We start from the raw sequence: 13,467 nt of genomic DNA on the forward strand, positions 1-13,467 counted from the left end.
ACGCCGCCTATTGGGCAGAGAAGCAAGCCGGCCAATCAGAGTAGGGCAGGAGGAGCGGCGGGGCGAGGCTCGCAAGCGCCGGCCAATGGGAGTTGGGCAGGAGGGCGGGCGGGAGGGAGGGCGGAAGCGGCGTCAGCGCGGCTCGCCGGAAGTGGTGGCGGAGCGGGAAGGCATGGCGGACGCGGCGGGGATGGCGGAGCCGCCGGGGCCCGGAGCGGAACCAGGAGCGGAACCGGCACCAGAACAGGGGCCGGAAACGGGAGAGGAACCGGAGATGGAGCCGGAGCAGCAGCCGGAGCCGGGAGCGGCCCCTGGGCCTGAACTGGAGCCGGGGCCTGGAGCGGAGATGGAGCCGGAGCGGCCCGAGCTGAGCTTTGTGAGTGGGGATCCCCAATGTCCCCAGGAGGAGGTTCCCCCTTCGTTCCCCATTGTCCCATCTCATTCCAGCTCCTCATGTCCCCATTGTCCCCGTCCCCTGACGGTGTCCCCGTTGTCCCCATGTCCCCAGGGGGAGTTTCCCCCTTCCTTCCCCCTCATTCCAGCTCTTCATGTCCCCGGTGTCCCCATTGTCCCCAATGTCGCCAGGAGGAGGTTCCCCCTTCGTTTCCCATTGTCCCCCCTTCCTTCCCCATTGTCCCCCCTTCCTTCCCCATTGTCCCCCCTTCCTTCCCCATTGTCCCCCCTTCCTTCCCCATTGTCCCCCCTTCCTTCCCCATTGTCCCCCCTTGTTCCGGCTCCTCGTGTCCCCACATCCCTGTGTCCCCACATCCCTGTGTCCCCTGACGGTGTCCCCTTTGTCCCCAATGTCCCCAGGAGGAGGAGGAGGTTCCCCCTTCATCCCCCATTGTCCCCCCTTGTTCTGGCTCCTCATGTCCCCATTGTCCCTGTCCCCTGACGGTGTCCCCATTGTCCCCAATGTCCCCAGGAGGAGGAGGAGGAGGTCTCCCCTTGTTCCCCATTGTCCCCCCTCATTCTGGCCCCTCATGTCCCCATTGTCCCCATCCCCTGACGGTGTCCCCATTGTCCCCAATGTCCCCAGGAGGAGGAGGAGGTTCCCCCTTCGTTCCCCATTGTCCCCCCTTGTTCTGGCTCCTCGTGTCCCCATTGTCCCCGACCCCTGAGGGTGTCCCCTTTGTCCCCAATGTCCCCAGGAGGAGGAGGAGGTTCCCCCTTCATCCCCCATTGTCCCCCCTTGTTCTGGCTCCTCATGTCCCCATTGTCCCCGTTCCCTGACAGTGTCCCCGTTGTCCCCAATGTCCCCAGGAGGAGGAGGAGGTTCCCCCTTGTTCCTCATTGTCCCCCCTCGTTCGAGCTCCTCATGTCCCCATTGTCCCCGTCCCCTGACGATGTCCCCGTTGTCCCCAATGTCACCAGGAGGAGGTTCCCCCTTCGTTTCCCATTGTCCCCCCTTGTTCTGGCTCCTCGTGTCCCCATTGTCCCTGTCCCCTGACGGTGTCCACATTGTCCCCAATGTCACCAGGAGGAGGTTCCCCCTTCGTTTCCCATTGTCCCCCCTTCCTTCCCCATTGTCCCCCCTTCCTTCCCCGTTGTCCCCCCTTCGTTTCCCATTGTCCCCCCTTCGTTTCCCATTGTCCCCCCTTCGTTTCCCATTGTCCCCCCTTCGTTTCCCATTGTCCCCCTTCCTTCCCCATTGTCCCCCCTTGTTCCGGCTCCTCGTGTCCCCACATCCCTGTGTCCCCACATCCCTGTGTCCCCACATCCCTGTGTCCCCTGACGGTGTCCCCATTGTCCCCAATGTCCCCAGGAGGAGGAGGAGGAGGTTCCCCCTTCGTTCCCCATTGTCCCATCTCATTCCAGCTCCTCATGTCCCCATTGTCCCCGTCCCCTGACGGTGTCCCTGTTGTCCCCATGTCCCCAGGAGGAGGAGGAGGTTCCCCCTTCATCCCCCATTGTCCCCCCTTGTTCTGGCTCCTCGTGTCCCCATTGTCCCCGTCCCCTGACGGTGTCCCCGTTGTCCCCAATGTCCCAGGAGGAGGAGGAGGTCCCCCCTTCCTTCCCCATTGTCCCCTCTTCCTTCCCCATTGTCCCCCCTTGTTCCAGCTCCTCGTGTCCCCACATCCCTGTGTCCCCTGACGATGTCCCCTTTGTCCCCAATGTCCCCAGGAGGAGGAGGAGGAGGTTCCCCCTTCGTTCCCCATTGTCCCATCTCATTCCAGCTCCTCATGTCCCCATTGTCCCCGTCCCCTGACGGTGTCCCCATTGTCCCCAATGTCCCAGGAGGAGGAGGAGGTCCCCCCTTCCTTCCCCATTGTCCCCCCTTCCTTCCCCATTGTCCCCCCTTCCTTCCCCATTGTCCCCCCTTCCTTCCCCATTGTCCCCCCTTGTTCCAACTCCTCGTGTCCCCACATCCCTGTGTCCCCTGACGGTGTCCCCTTTGTCCCCAATGTCCCCAGGAGGAGGAGGAGGAGGAGGTTCCCCCTTCATTCCCCATTGTCCCCCCTTGTTCTGGCTCCTCGTGTCCCCATTGTCCCCGTCCCCTGACGGTGTCCCCGTTGTCCTCAATGTCCCCAGGAGGAGGTTCCCCCTTCCTTCCCCATTGTCCCATCTCATTCCAGCTCCTCATGTCCCCATTGTCTCCGTCCCCTGACGGTGTCCCCGTTGTCCCCATGTCCCCAGGAGAAGGTTCCCCCTTCCTTCCCCATTGTCCCATCTCATTCCAGCTCCTCATGTCCCTGGTGTCCCCGTTGTCCCCAGTGTCCTCAGGAGGAGGAAGTTCCCCCTTCCTTCCCCATTGTCCCCCCTTGTTCTGGCTCCTCGTGTCCCCATTGTCCCCGACCCCTGACGGTGTCCCTGTTATCCCCAATGTCCCCAGGAGGAGGAGGAGGTTCCCCCTTCGTTCCCCATTGTCCCATCTCATTCCAGCTCCTCATGTCCCCATTGTCCCCGTCCCCTGACGGTGTCCCCGTTGTCCCCATGTCCCCAGGAGGAGGAGGAGGTTCCCCCTTCCTCCCCCATTGTCCCCCCTTGTTCTGGCTCCTCGTGTCCCCATTGTCCCCGTCCCCTGACGGTGTCCCCGTTGTCCTCAATGTCCCCAGGAGGAGGTTCCCCCTTCCTTCCCCATTGTCCCATCTCATTCCAGCTCCTCATGTCCCCATTGTCCCCGTCCCCTGACGGTGTCCCCGTTGTCCCCATGTCCCCAGGAGGAGGTTCCCCCTTCCTTCCCCATTGTCCCCCCTTGTTCTGGCTCCTCGTGTCCCCATTGTCCCCGTCCCCTGACGGTGTCCCCGTTGTCCCCAATGTCCCCAGGAGGAGGAGGAGGTTCCCCACGAGGAGGAGCTGCTCCGCAACCCCTTCTCGGTGCGCTGTTGGCTCCGCTACGCGCAGGCCCGGGCGGCGGGGCCGCGGCACCGCCTCAACATGCTCTACGAGAGAGCCCTGCGGCAGCTGCCCGGCAGGTGACATGGGGACACTGGGGACATTGGGGTGACAGCAGGGACATGGGGGCATTGGGGACACTGGGGGGACAGGGGACAACAGGGACATGGGTATGTTGGGGACACTAGGGGACAGGGACAGCTCTATGAGAGAGCCCTGCGGGAGCTGCCCAGAGGGGACATGGGGACATGGGGACATTGGGGGGACAGCAGGACATGGGGACACCAGGGGACAGGGACAGCTCTATGAGAGCGCCCTGCAGGAGCTGCCCGGCAGGTGACAATGGGGACACTGGGGGGACATGGGGACACTGGGGGGACATGGGGACACCGGGGGGACAACAGGGACATGGGGACACCAGGGGACAGGGACAGCTCTATGAGAGGGCCCTGCGGGAGCTGCCTGGAAGGTGACATGGGGACACTGGGGAGACATGGGGACATTGGGGGGACAGCAGGGACATGGGGGCGTTGGGGACACTGGGGGTACAGGGGACAACAGGGACATGGGTATGTTGGGGACACCAGGGGACAGGGACAGCTCTATGAGAGAGCCCTGCGGGAGCTGCCCAGAGGGGACATGGGGACATGGGGACATTGGGGGGACAGCAGGACATGGGGACACCAGGGGACAGGGACAGCTCTATGAGAGCGCCCTGCAGGAGCTGCCCGGCAGGTGACAATGGGGACACTGGGGGGACATGGGGACACTGGGGGGACATGGGGACACCGGGGGGACAACAGGGACATGGGGACACCAGGGGACAGGGACAGCTCTATGAGAGGGCCCTGCGGCAGCTGCTCGGCAGGTGACAGGGGACATGGGGACACCGGGGGGACATGGGGACATTGGGGGGACAGCAGGGACATGGGGGCATTGGGGACACTGTGGGGACAGGGGACAACAGGGACATGGGGATGTTGAGGACACCAGGGAACAGGGACAGCTCTATGAGGGGGCCCTGCGGGAGCTGCCTGGAAGGTCACAGGAGGACATGGGGACATTGGGGGGACATGGGGACACCAGGGGGACATGGGGACACCAGGGGACAGGGACAGCTCTATGAGAGGGGGCAGGTGACATGGGGACACCGGGGGGACAGCAGGGACATGGGGGCATTGGGGACACTGGGGGGACAGGAGACAACAGGGACATGGGGACGTTGGGGACATCAGGGGGACAGGGACAGCTCTATGAGAGGGCCCTGCGGGAGCTGCCCAGAGGGGACATGGGGACACTGGGGACATTGGGGGGACAGCAGGGACATGGGGGCATTGGGGACACTGGGGGGACAGGGGACAACAGGGACATGGGGACGTTGGGGACACCAGGGGGACAGGGACAGCTCTATGAGAGAGCCCTGCGGGAGCTGCCCAGAGGGGACATGGGGACATGGGGACATTGAGGGGACAGCAGGACATGGGGACACCAGGGGACAGGGACAGCTCTATGAGAGCGCCCTGCAGGAGCTGCCCGGCAGGTGACAATGGGGACACTGGGGGGACATGGGGACACTGGGGGGACATGGGGACACCAGGGGGACAACAGGGACATGGGGACACCAGGGGACAGGGACAGCTCTATGAGAGGGCCCTGCGGCAGCTGCTCGGCAGGTGACAGGGGACATGGAGACACCGGGGGGACATGGGGACATTGGGGGGACAGCAGGGACATGGGGGCGTTGGGGACACTGTGGGGACAGGGGACAACAGGGACATGGGGATGTTGAGGACACCAGGGAACAGGGACAGCTCTATGAGGGGGCCCTGCGGGAGCTGCCTGGAAGGTCACAGGAGGACATGGGGACATTGGGGGGACATGGGGACACCAGGGGGACATGGGGACACCAGGGGACAGGGACAGCTCTATGAGAGGGCCCTGCGGGAGCTGCCCGGCAGGTGACATGGGGACACTGGGGGCATCGAGGGGACATGGGGACACCGGTGGGACAGCAGGGACATGGGGGCGTTGGGGACACTGGGGGGACAAGGGCACTGCAGGGGGACAGGGGACAACAGGGATATGGGGACATTGGGGACACCAGGGGACAGGGACAGCTCTATGAGAGGGCCCTGCGGCAGCTGCCTGGAAGGTGACAGGGGACATGGGGACACTGGGGGGACAGGGGACAACAGGGACATGGGGACGTTGGGGACACCAGGGGACAGGGACAGCTCTATGAGAGGGCCCTGCGGGAGCTGCGCGGAAGGTGACAATGGGACACTGGGGACATTGGGGGGACAGCAGGGACATGGGGGCATTGGGGACACTGGGGGGACAGGGGACAACAGGGACATGGGGACGTTGGGGACACCAGGGGGACAGGGACAGCTCTATGAGGGGGCCCTGCGGGAGCTGCCTGAAAGGTGACAATGGGACATGGGGACATTGTGGGGACAGCAGAACATGGGGACACCAGGGGACAGGGACAGCTCTATGAGAGGGCCCTGTGGGAGCTGCCCAGCAGGTGACAATGGGGACACTGGGGACATCGGGGGGACATGGGGACATTGTGGGGACAGCAGAACATGGGGACACCAGGGGACAGGGACAGCTCTATGAGAGGGCCCTGCGGGAGCTGCCTGGAAGGTGACATGGGGACACTGTGGGGACAGCAGGGACATGGGGACATTGGGGACACTGGGGGGACAGAGGAGGTGATGGTGACACCAGTGTCCCCATTTACGAGCTGAGGAAGGGACAGGTGACAATGACACCGGTGTCCCCAGTTACAAGCTCTAGTAACGGTACCTACGACTGTGGGAGATCACAGGGAGTGACAGGAGGTGACACGTGATGGTGACACCGGTGTCCCCACTTACAAGCTGTGGTACCGGTACCTGCGGCTGTGGGAGGTGCCAGGGGGTGACGTGGGGTGACAGGTGACACAGGAGGTGACAGTGACACTGGTGTCCCCAGTTACAAGCTCTGGTAGTGTTACCTGTGGCTGTGGGACGTGACAGGGCACCCCCCGTGGGGTGACAGAGGGTGACAGGTGACACAGGAGGTGACGGTGACACCAGTGTCCCCAGTTACAAGCGGTGGTACCAGTACCTGCGGCTGTGGGAGGTGACAGGGGTGATGTGGGGTGACAAGGGGTGACAGTGACACCGGTGTCCCCAGTTACAAGCGGTGGTACCGGTACCTCTGGCTGTGGGAGATGACGGGGTGATGTGGGGTGACAAGGGGTGACGGTGACACCAGTGTCCCCAGTTACAATCTCTGGTACTGGTACCTGTGGGAGGTGCCAGGGGTGATGTGGGGTGACAGGAGGTGACAGGTGACAATGACACCAGTGTCCCCAGTTACAAGCGGTGGTACCGGTACCTGTGGCTGTGGGAGGTGCCAGGGGATGATGTGGGGTGACAGGAGGTGATGGTGACACAGGAGGTGACGGTGACACCGGTGTCCCCAGTTACAATCACTGGTACTGGTATCTGTGGCTGTGGGAGGTGCCAGGGGTGATGTGGGGTGACAAGGGGTGACGGTGACACAGGAGGTGACGGTGACACCAGTGTCCCCAGTTACAATCTCTGGTACTGGTACCTGTGGCTGTGGGAGGTGCCAGGGGGTGATGTGGGGTGACAGGAGGTGACAGGTGACAATGACACCAGTGTCCCCAGTTACAAGCGGTGGTACCGGTACCTGCAGCTATGGGAGATGCCAGGGGGTGATGTGGGGCGACAGGGGGTGACAGGTGACACAGGAGGTGACGGTGACACCAGTGTCCCCGGTTACAAGCGGTGCTACCAGCACCTGTGGCTGTAGGAGGTGCCAGGGGGTGATGTGGGGTGACAGGAGGTGACAGGTGACAATGACACCAGTGTCCCCAGTTACAAGCGGTGGTACCGGTACCTGCAGCTATGGGAGATGCCAGGGGGTGATGTGGGGCGACAGGGGGTGACAGGTGACACAGGAGGTGACGGTGACACCAGTGTCCCCGGTTACAAGCGGTGCTACCAGCACCTGTGGCTGTAGGAGGTGCCAGGGGATGATGTGGGGTGACAGGAGGTGACAGGTGACAATGACACCGGTGTCCCCAGTTACAAGCGGTGGTACCGGTACCTGTGGCTGTGGGAGGTGCCAGGGGGTGACGTGGGGTGACAGGAGGTGACAGGTGACAATGACACAGGTGTCCTCAGTTACAAGCGGTGGTACCGGTACCTGTGGCTGTAGGAGGTGACAGGGGTGATGTGTGGTGACAAGGGGTGACGGTGACACCGGTGTCCCCAGTTACAATCTCTGGTACTGGTACCTGTGGCTGTAGGAGGTGCCAGGGGGTGATGTGGGGTGACAGGAGGTGACAGGTGACATAGGAGGTGACGGTGACACCGGTGTCCCCAGTTACAAGCTGTGGTACCGGTACCTGCGGCTGCGGCGGCTCCAGGTGAAAGGTCGCTGCCCCACGGACCCGGCGTTCGAAGAGGCCAACGCCGTCCACGAGAGGGCGCTCGTCTTCATGCACAAGGTGGGGACATTGGGGACACTGGGGACATGGGGGGACATTGGGGACATTGGGGATATTGGGGACACGAGGGGACATTGGGGGCGGGGGGACAGGACATGGGAACACAGCCTTGAGGGCTGGAGGGGACATGGAGACACTAGGGGACACACAGCCCCATAGCTGCCCCCCCAACCGCACAACTGCCCCATAAGTGCCCCCCAGTCCCACAGCTGCCCCTTCAACCCCATGACTGCCCCACAGCTGCACCACCAGCCCCATAACTGCTCCTCCAGCCCCATGACTGCCCCACAACTGCCCCCCAGCCCCATAGCTGTCCCCTCAACCCCATGACTGCCCCACCAGCCCCATAACTGCCCCACAACTGCCCCCCCAGCCCCACGACTGCCCCACAACTGCCCCCAGCGCCACTGCTCCCCCAACCCCATAACTGCCCCATAGCTGCCCCCCCAACCCCGTGACTGCCCCACAAATGCCCCCCCAGCCCCACGGCTGCCCCACAACTGCCCCAGCCCCACTGCTGCTCCCCCAACCCCATAGCTGCCCCCCCAACTGCACAACTGCCCCATAAGCGCCCCCCAGCCCCACACCTGCCCCCTCAACCCCACGACTGCCCCACAACTGCCCCCCCCAACCCCATGACTGCCCCACAACTGCCCCCAGCCCCACGGCTGCTCCCCCAACCCCATAACTGCCCCATCATAGCTGCCCCTCCAGCCCCATGACTGCCCCATAACTGTGCCCACAGCTGCCCCACAAGCCCGCCAGAACAATTACACCACTGCCCATCTTGGGTGACACGGGGCTGGGTGACGCCGATGTGTCACTGTCCCCATATGTCACCCTCTAGCCCCATAACTCACCCCCCAGCCCCATAGATGTCCCCAGATGCCGCGGATCTGGCCGGATTACTGTCAGTTCCTGGTGTCGCAGGGCCGGGTGACACCGGTGACGCTGTTGTCACTGTCATTGTCCCCAGATGCCACAGATCTGGCTGGATTACTGTCACTTCCTGGTGTCGCAGGGCCGGGTGACACCGGTGACACTGTTGTCATTGTCCCCAGATGCCGCGGATCTGGCTGGATTACTGTCAGTTCTTGGTGTCGCAGGGCCGGGTGACACCGGTGACACTGTTGTCATTGTCCCCAGATGCCGCGGATCTGGCTGGATTACTGTCAGTTCCTGGTGTCGCAGGGCCGGGTGACACCGGTGACGCTGTTGTCACTGTCGTTGTCCCCAGATGCCGCGGGTCTGGCTGGATTACTGTCAGTTCCTGGTGTCGCAGGGCCGGGTGACACCGGTGACGCTGTTGTCACTGTCATTGTCCCCAGATTCTGCGGATCTGGCTGGATTACTGTCAGTTCCTGGTGTCGCAGGGCCGGGTGACACCGGTGACACTGTTGTCATTGTCCCCAGATGCCGCGGATCTGGCTGGATTACTGTCAGTTCCTGGTGTCGCAGGGCCGGGTGACACCGGTGACGCTGTTGTCACTGTCATTGTCCCCAGATTCTGCGGATCTGGCTGGATTACTGTCAGTTCCTGGTGTCGCAGGGCCGGGTGACACCGGTGACACTGTTGTCATTGTCCCCAGATGCCGCGGATCTGGCTGGATTACTGTCAGTTCCTGGTGTCACGGGGCCGGGTGACACCGGTGACGCTGTTGTCATTGTCCCCAGATTCTGCGGATCTGGCTGGATTACTGTCAGTTCCTGGTGTCACAGGGCCGGGTGACACCGGTGACGCTGTTGTCACTGTCATTGTCCCCAGATGCCGCGGATCTGGCTGGATTACTGTCAGTTCCTGGTGTCGCAGGGCCGGGTGACACCGGTGACGCTGTTGTCATTGTCCCCAGATGCCGCGGATCTGGCTGGATTACTGTCAGTTCCTGGTGTGGCAGGGCCGGGTGACACCGGTGACGCTGTTGTCATTGTCCCCAGATGCCGCGGATCTGGCTGGATTACTGTCACTTCCTGGTGTCGCAGGGCCGGGTGACACCGGTGACACTGTTGTCATTGTCCCCAGATGCCGCGGATCTGGCTGGATTACTGTCAGTTCCTGGTGTCGCAGGGCCGGGTGACGCGCACCCGGCGCACATTCGACCGGGCGCTGCGGGCGCTGCCCGTCACCCAGCACCACCGGCTGTGGCCGCCGTTCCTCAGCTTCGTGCGCAGCCACCCCCTGCCCGAGACCGCCCTGCGCGTCTTCCGCAGATACCTCAAGGTGACAATGGGGACAATGGGGACGGTGGGGGCAATGGGGACAAAGGGGGCGGTGGGGGAGGTGGGGGCAACGGAGACAATGGGGACAATGGGGACGATGGGGACAATGGGGATGGTGTTGGCAATGGGGACGCTAGGGGCATTGGGGACAGTGGGGACAACAGGGACAAAGGGGACGGTGGGGGCAGTGGGGACAATGGTGACGGTGGGGACAGCAGGGGCATTGGGGACAACAGGGACGGTGGCGACAACGGGGACGATGGGGACAATGGGGACGATGAGGACAATGGGGACGGTGGGGACAATGGGGATGGTGTTGGCAATGGGGACACTGGGGACAATGGGACAATGGGGACGCTGAGGGCAATGGGACAATGGGGACGGTGGGGGCAATGGGGACAATGGAGACAGTGGGGGCAAAGGGGACAATGGGGACGGTGGGGACAATGGGGCCGATGGGGTCAGTGGGGCCAATGGGGACAACAGGGACGGTGGGGACAATGGGGACGATGAGGACAATGGGGACGGTGGGGACAATGGGGATGGTGTTGGCAATGGGGACACTGGGGGCAATGGGACAATGGGGACGCTGGGGGCAATGGGACAATGGGGATGGTGGGGGCAAAGGGGACAATGGAGACAGTGGGGGCAAAGGGGACAATGGGGACGGTGGGGACAATGGGGCCGATGGGGTCAGTGGGGCCAATGGGGACAACGGGGACGGTGGGGACAACGGGGACAGTGGGGGCAACGGGGATGGTGGGGACAATGGGGACAACGGGGACGGTGGGGGCAATGGGGACAATGGGGAGGGTGGGGACAATGGGGACAACGGGGATGATGGGGACAACGGGGAGGGTGGGGACAACGGGGACAACAGGGATGGTGGGGACAACGGGGACAACAGGGATGGCGGGGACAATAGGGACAACGGGGATGTCGGGGACAATGGGGACAACGAGGATGGTGGGGACAATGGGGATGGTGGGGACAATGGGGACAACGGGGATGGTGGGGACAATGGGGACAACGGGGACGGTGGGGTCAATGGGGACAACGAGGACGGTGGGTGCAGTGGGGACAATGGGGACAACAGGGACGATGGGGACAACGGGGACGGTGGGGACAATGGGGACAACGGGGATGGTGGGGACAATAGGGACAATGGGAATGGTAGGGACAATGGGGACGGTGGGGACAATGGGGACAACGGGGATGATGGGGACAGTGCGGGCAACGGGGATGGTGGGGACAATGGGGACAACGGGGATGGCGGGGACAATGGGGACAACGGGGACGGTGGGTGCAGTGGGGACAATGGGGACAACAGGGACGATGGGGACAACGGGGACACTGGGTGCAGTGGGGACAATGGGGACAACAGAGATGGTGGGGACAATGGGGACAACGGGGATGGTGGGGACAATGGGGACAACGGGGATGATGGGGACAGTGCGGGCAACGGGGATGGTGGGGACAATGGGGACAACGGGGATGGTGGGGACGATGGGGACAACGGGGACGGTGGGTGCAGTGGGGACAATGGGGACAACAGGGACGATGGGGACAACGGGGACACTGGGTGCAGTGGGGACAATGGAGACAACAGATATGGTGGGGACAATGGGGACAACGGGGATGGTGGGGACAATGGGGACAACGAGGATGGTGGGGATGGTGGGGGCAATGGGGACGATAGGGACAACGGGGACGGTGGGGACAATGGGGACTACAGGGATTGTGGGGACAATGGGGACAACGGGGATGGGACACCTGGATAAGGGACAGATGTTAGGGACACAGGTGGACCGAGGGGACACTGGGGGTGTTGGGGCTGTGGGAGGGGACCCTGGTGACACTGGTGGCTCTGGTGACACTGTCCCTGTCCCCAGCTGTGCCCCGAGGGTGCTGAGCAGTACGTGGGGTACCTGGTGTCCATGGGGCACCTGGATAAGGGACAGATGTTGGGGACACGGGGGGACCGAGGGGACACTGGGGGTGTTGGGGCTGTGGGAGGGGACGCTGGTGACACTGGTGGCTCTGGTGACACTGTCCCTGTCCCCAGCTGTGCCCCGAGGGTGCTGAGCAGTACGTGTGGTACCTGGTGTCCGTGGGGCGGCTGGATGAGGGACAGATATTGGGGACACGGGGGGACCGAGGGGACACTAGGGGTGTTGGGGCTGTGGGAGGGGACGCTGGTGACACTGGTGGCTCTGGTAACACTGTCCCTGTCCCCAGCTGTGCCCCGAGGGTGCTGAGCAGTACGTGGGGTACCTGGTGTCCGTGGGGCGGCTGGATGAGGCCGCGCAGCGTCTGGCCCGGCTGGTGAACGACGAGCGCTTCGTGTCCCGCGAGGGGAAATCCAACTACCAGGTGCGGCACCCATGGGTGCTGGGGGGAGCTCGGGGACACCCATGGGTACTGGGGGGCTCGGGGTGTCCCTGGGTGACCCTGGTGCCATTGTCCCCTTGTCCCCAGCTGTGGCAGCAGCTGTGTGACCTGCTGTCCCAGCCCTGCAGTGGGTGTCAGGGGTTCCCATGGGTGTCAGGGGTTCCCATGGGTGCTGGGGGGCTGTGGGTGGTTTGGGTGTCTCTGGGTGTCCCTGTGTGACCCCGTTGTCACTGTCCCTTGTCCCCAGCTGTGGCAGGAGCTGTGTGACCTGCTGTCCCAGCCCTGCAGTGGATGTCAGGGGTCCCTATGGGTGTCAGGGGTTCCCATGGGTGTCAGGGGTTCCCATGGGTGCTGAGTGACCCTGGGTGTCCCTGGGTGACCCTGGTGCCATGTCCCTTGTCCCCAGCTGTGGCAGCAGCTGTGTGACCTGCTGTCTCAGCCCCTGGAGTGGGTGTCAGTGGTTCCCATGGGTGCTGGGGGGCTCTGGGTGCTTTGGGGGTGTCAGGTGGGGTTTAGGGGGCTCTGGGTGACCCTGTTGTCACTGTCCCTTGTCCCCAGCTGTGGCAGCAGCTGTGCGACCTGCTGTCCCAGCCCTGCAGTGGGTGTCAGGGGTTCCCATGGGTGTCAGGGGTCCCTATAGGTGTCAGTGGTTCCCATGGGTGCTGGGGGGCTCTGGGTGGTTTGGGTGTCCCTGGGTGTCCCTGTGTGACCCTGTTGTCACTGTCCCTTGTCCCCAGCTGTGGCAGCAGCTGTGTGACCTGCTGTCCCAGCCCTGCAGTGGGTGTCAGGGGTTCCCATGGGTGTCAGGGGTCCCTACAGGTGTCAGTGGTTCCCATGGGTGCTGGGGGGCTGTGGGTGGTTTGGGTGTCCCTGGGTGTCCCTGTGTGACCCCGTTGTCACTGTCCCTTGTCCCCAGCTGTGGCAGGAGCTGTGTGACCTGCTGTCCCAGCCCTGCAGTGGGTGTCAGGGGTTCCCATGGGTGTCAGGGGTTCCCA

The 13,467-nt window shown here is 63.5% G+C and overlaps 1 protein-coding gene across 1 annotated transcript in view; it reads left to right on the forward strand.

The window, feature by feature from the left end:
- Window positions 1-172: 172 nt before the first annotated feature.
- Window positions 173-13,467, forward strand: part of XAB2 (XPA binding protein 2) — a gene marked incomplete at both ends in the record, with an annotated part of 104,677 nt that continues 91,382 nt past the window's right edge. The window contains 5 exon segments of the mRNA XM_080361301.1: window positions 173-376; window positions 3,268-3,416; window positions 7,741-7,864; window positions 9,885-10,082; window positions 12,320-12,454. Of these exon segments, the coding sequence (XP_080217427.1) occupies window positions 173-376; window positions 3,268-3,416; window positions 7,741-7,864; window positions 9,885-10,082; window positions 12,320-12,454 (810 nt within the window).

Source organism: Nesoenas mayeri (genome assembly GCF_963082525.1).
Source record: "Nesoenas mayeri genome assembly, chromosome: 31".
In the NCBI taxonomy this organism is placed as follows: Eukaryota; Metazoa; Chordata; class Aves; order Columbiformes; family Columbidae; genus Nesoenas; species Nesoenas mayeri.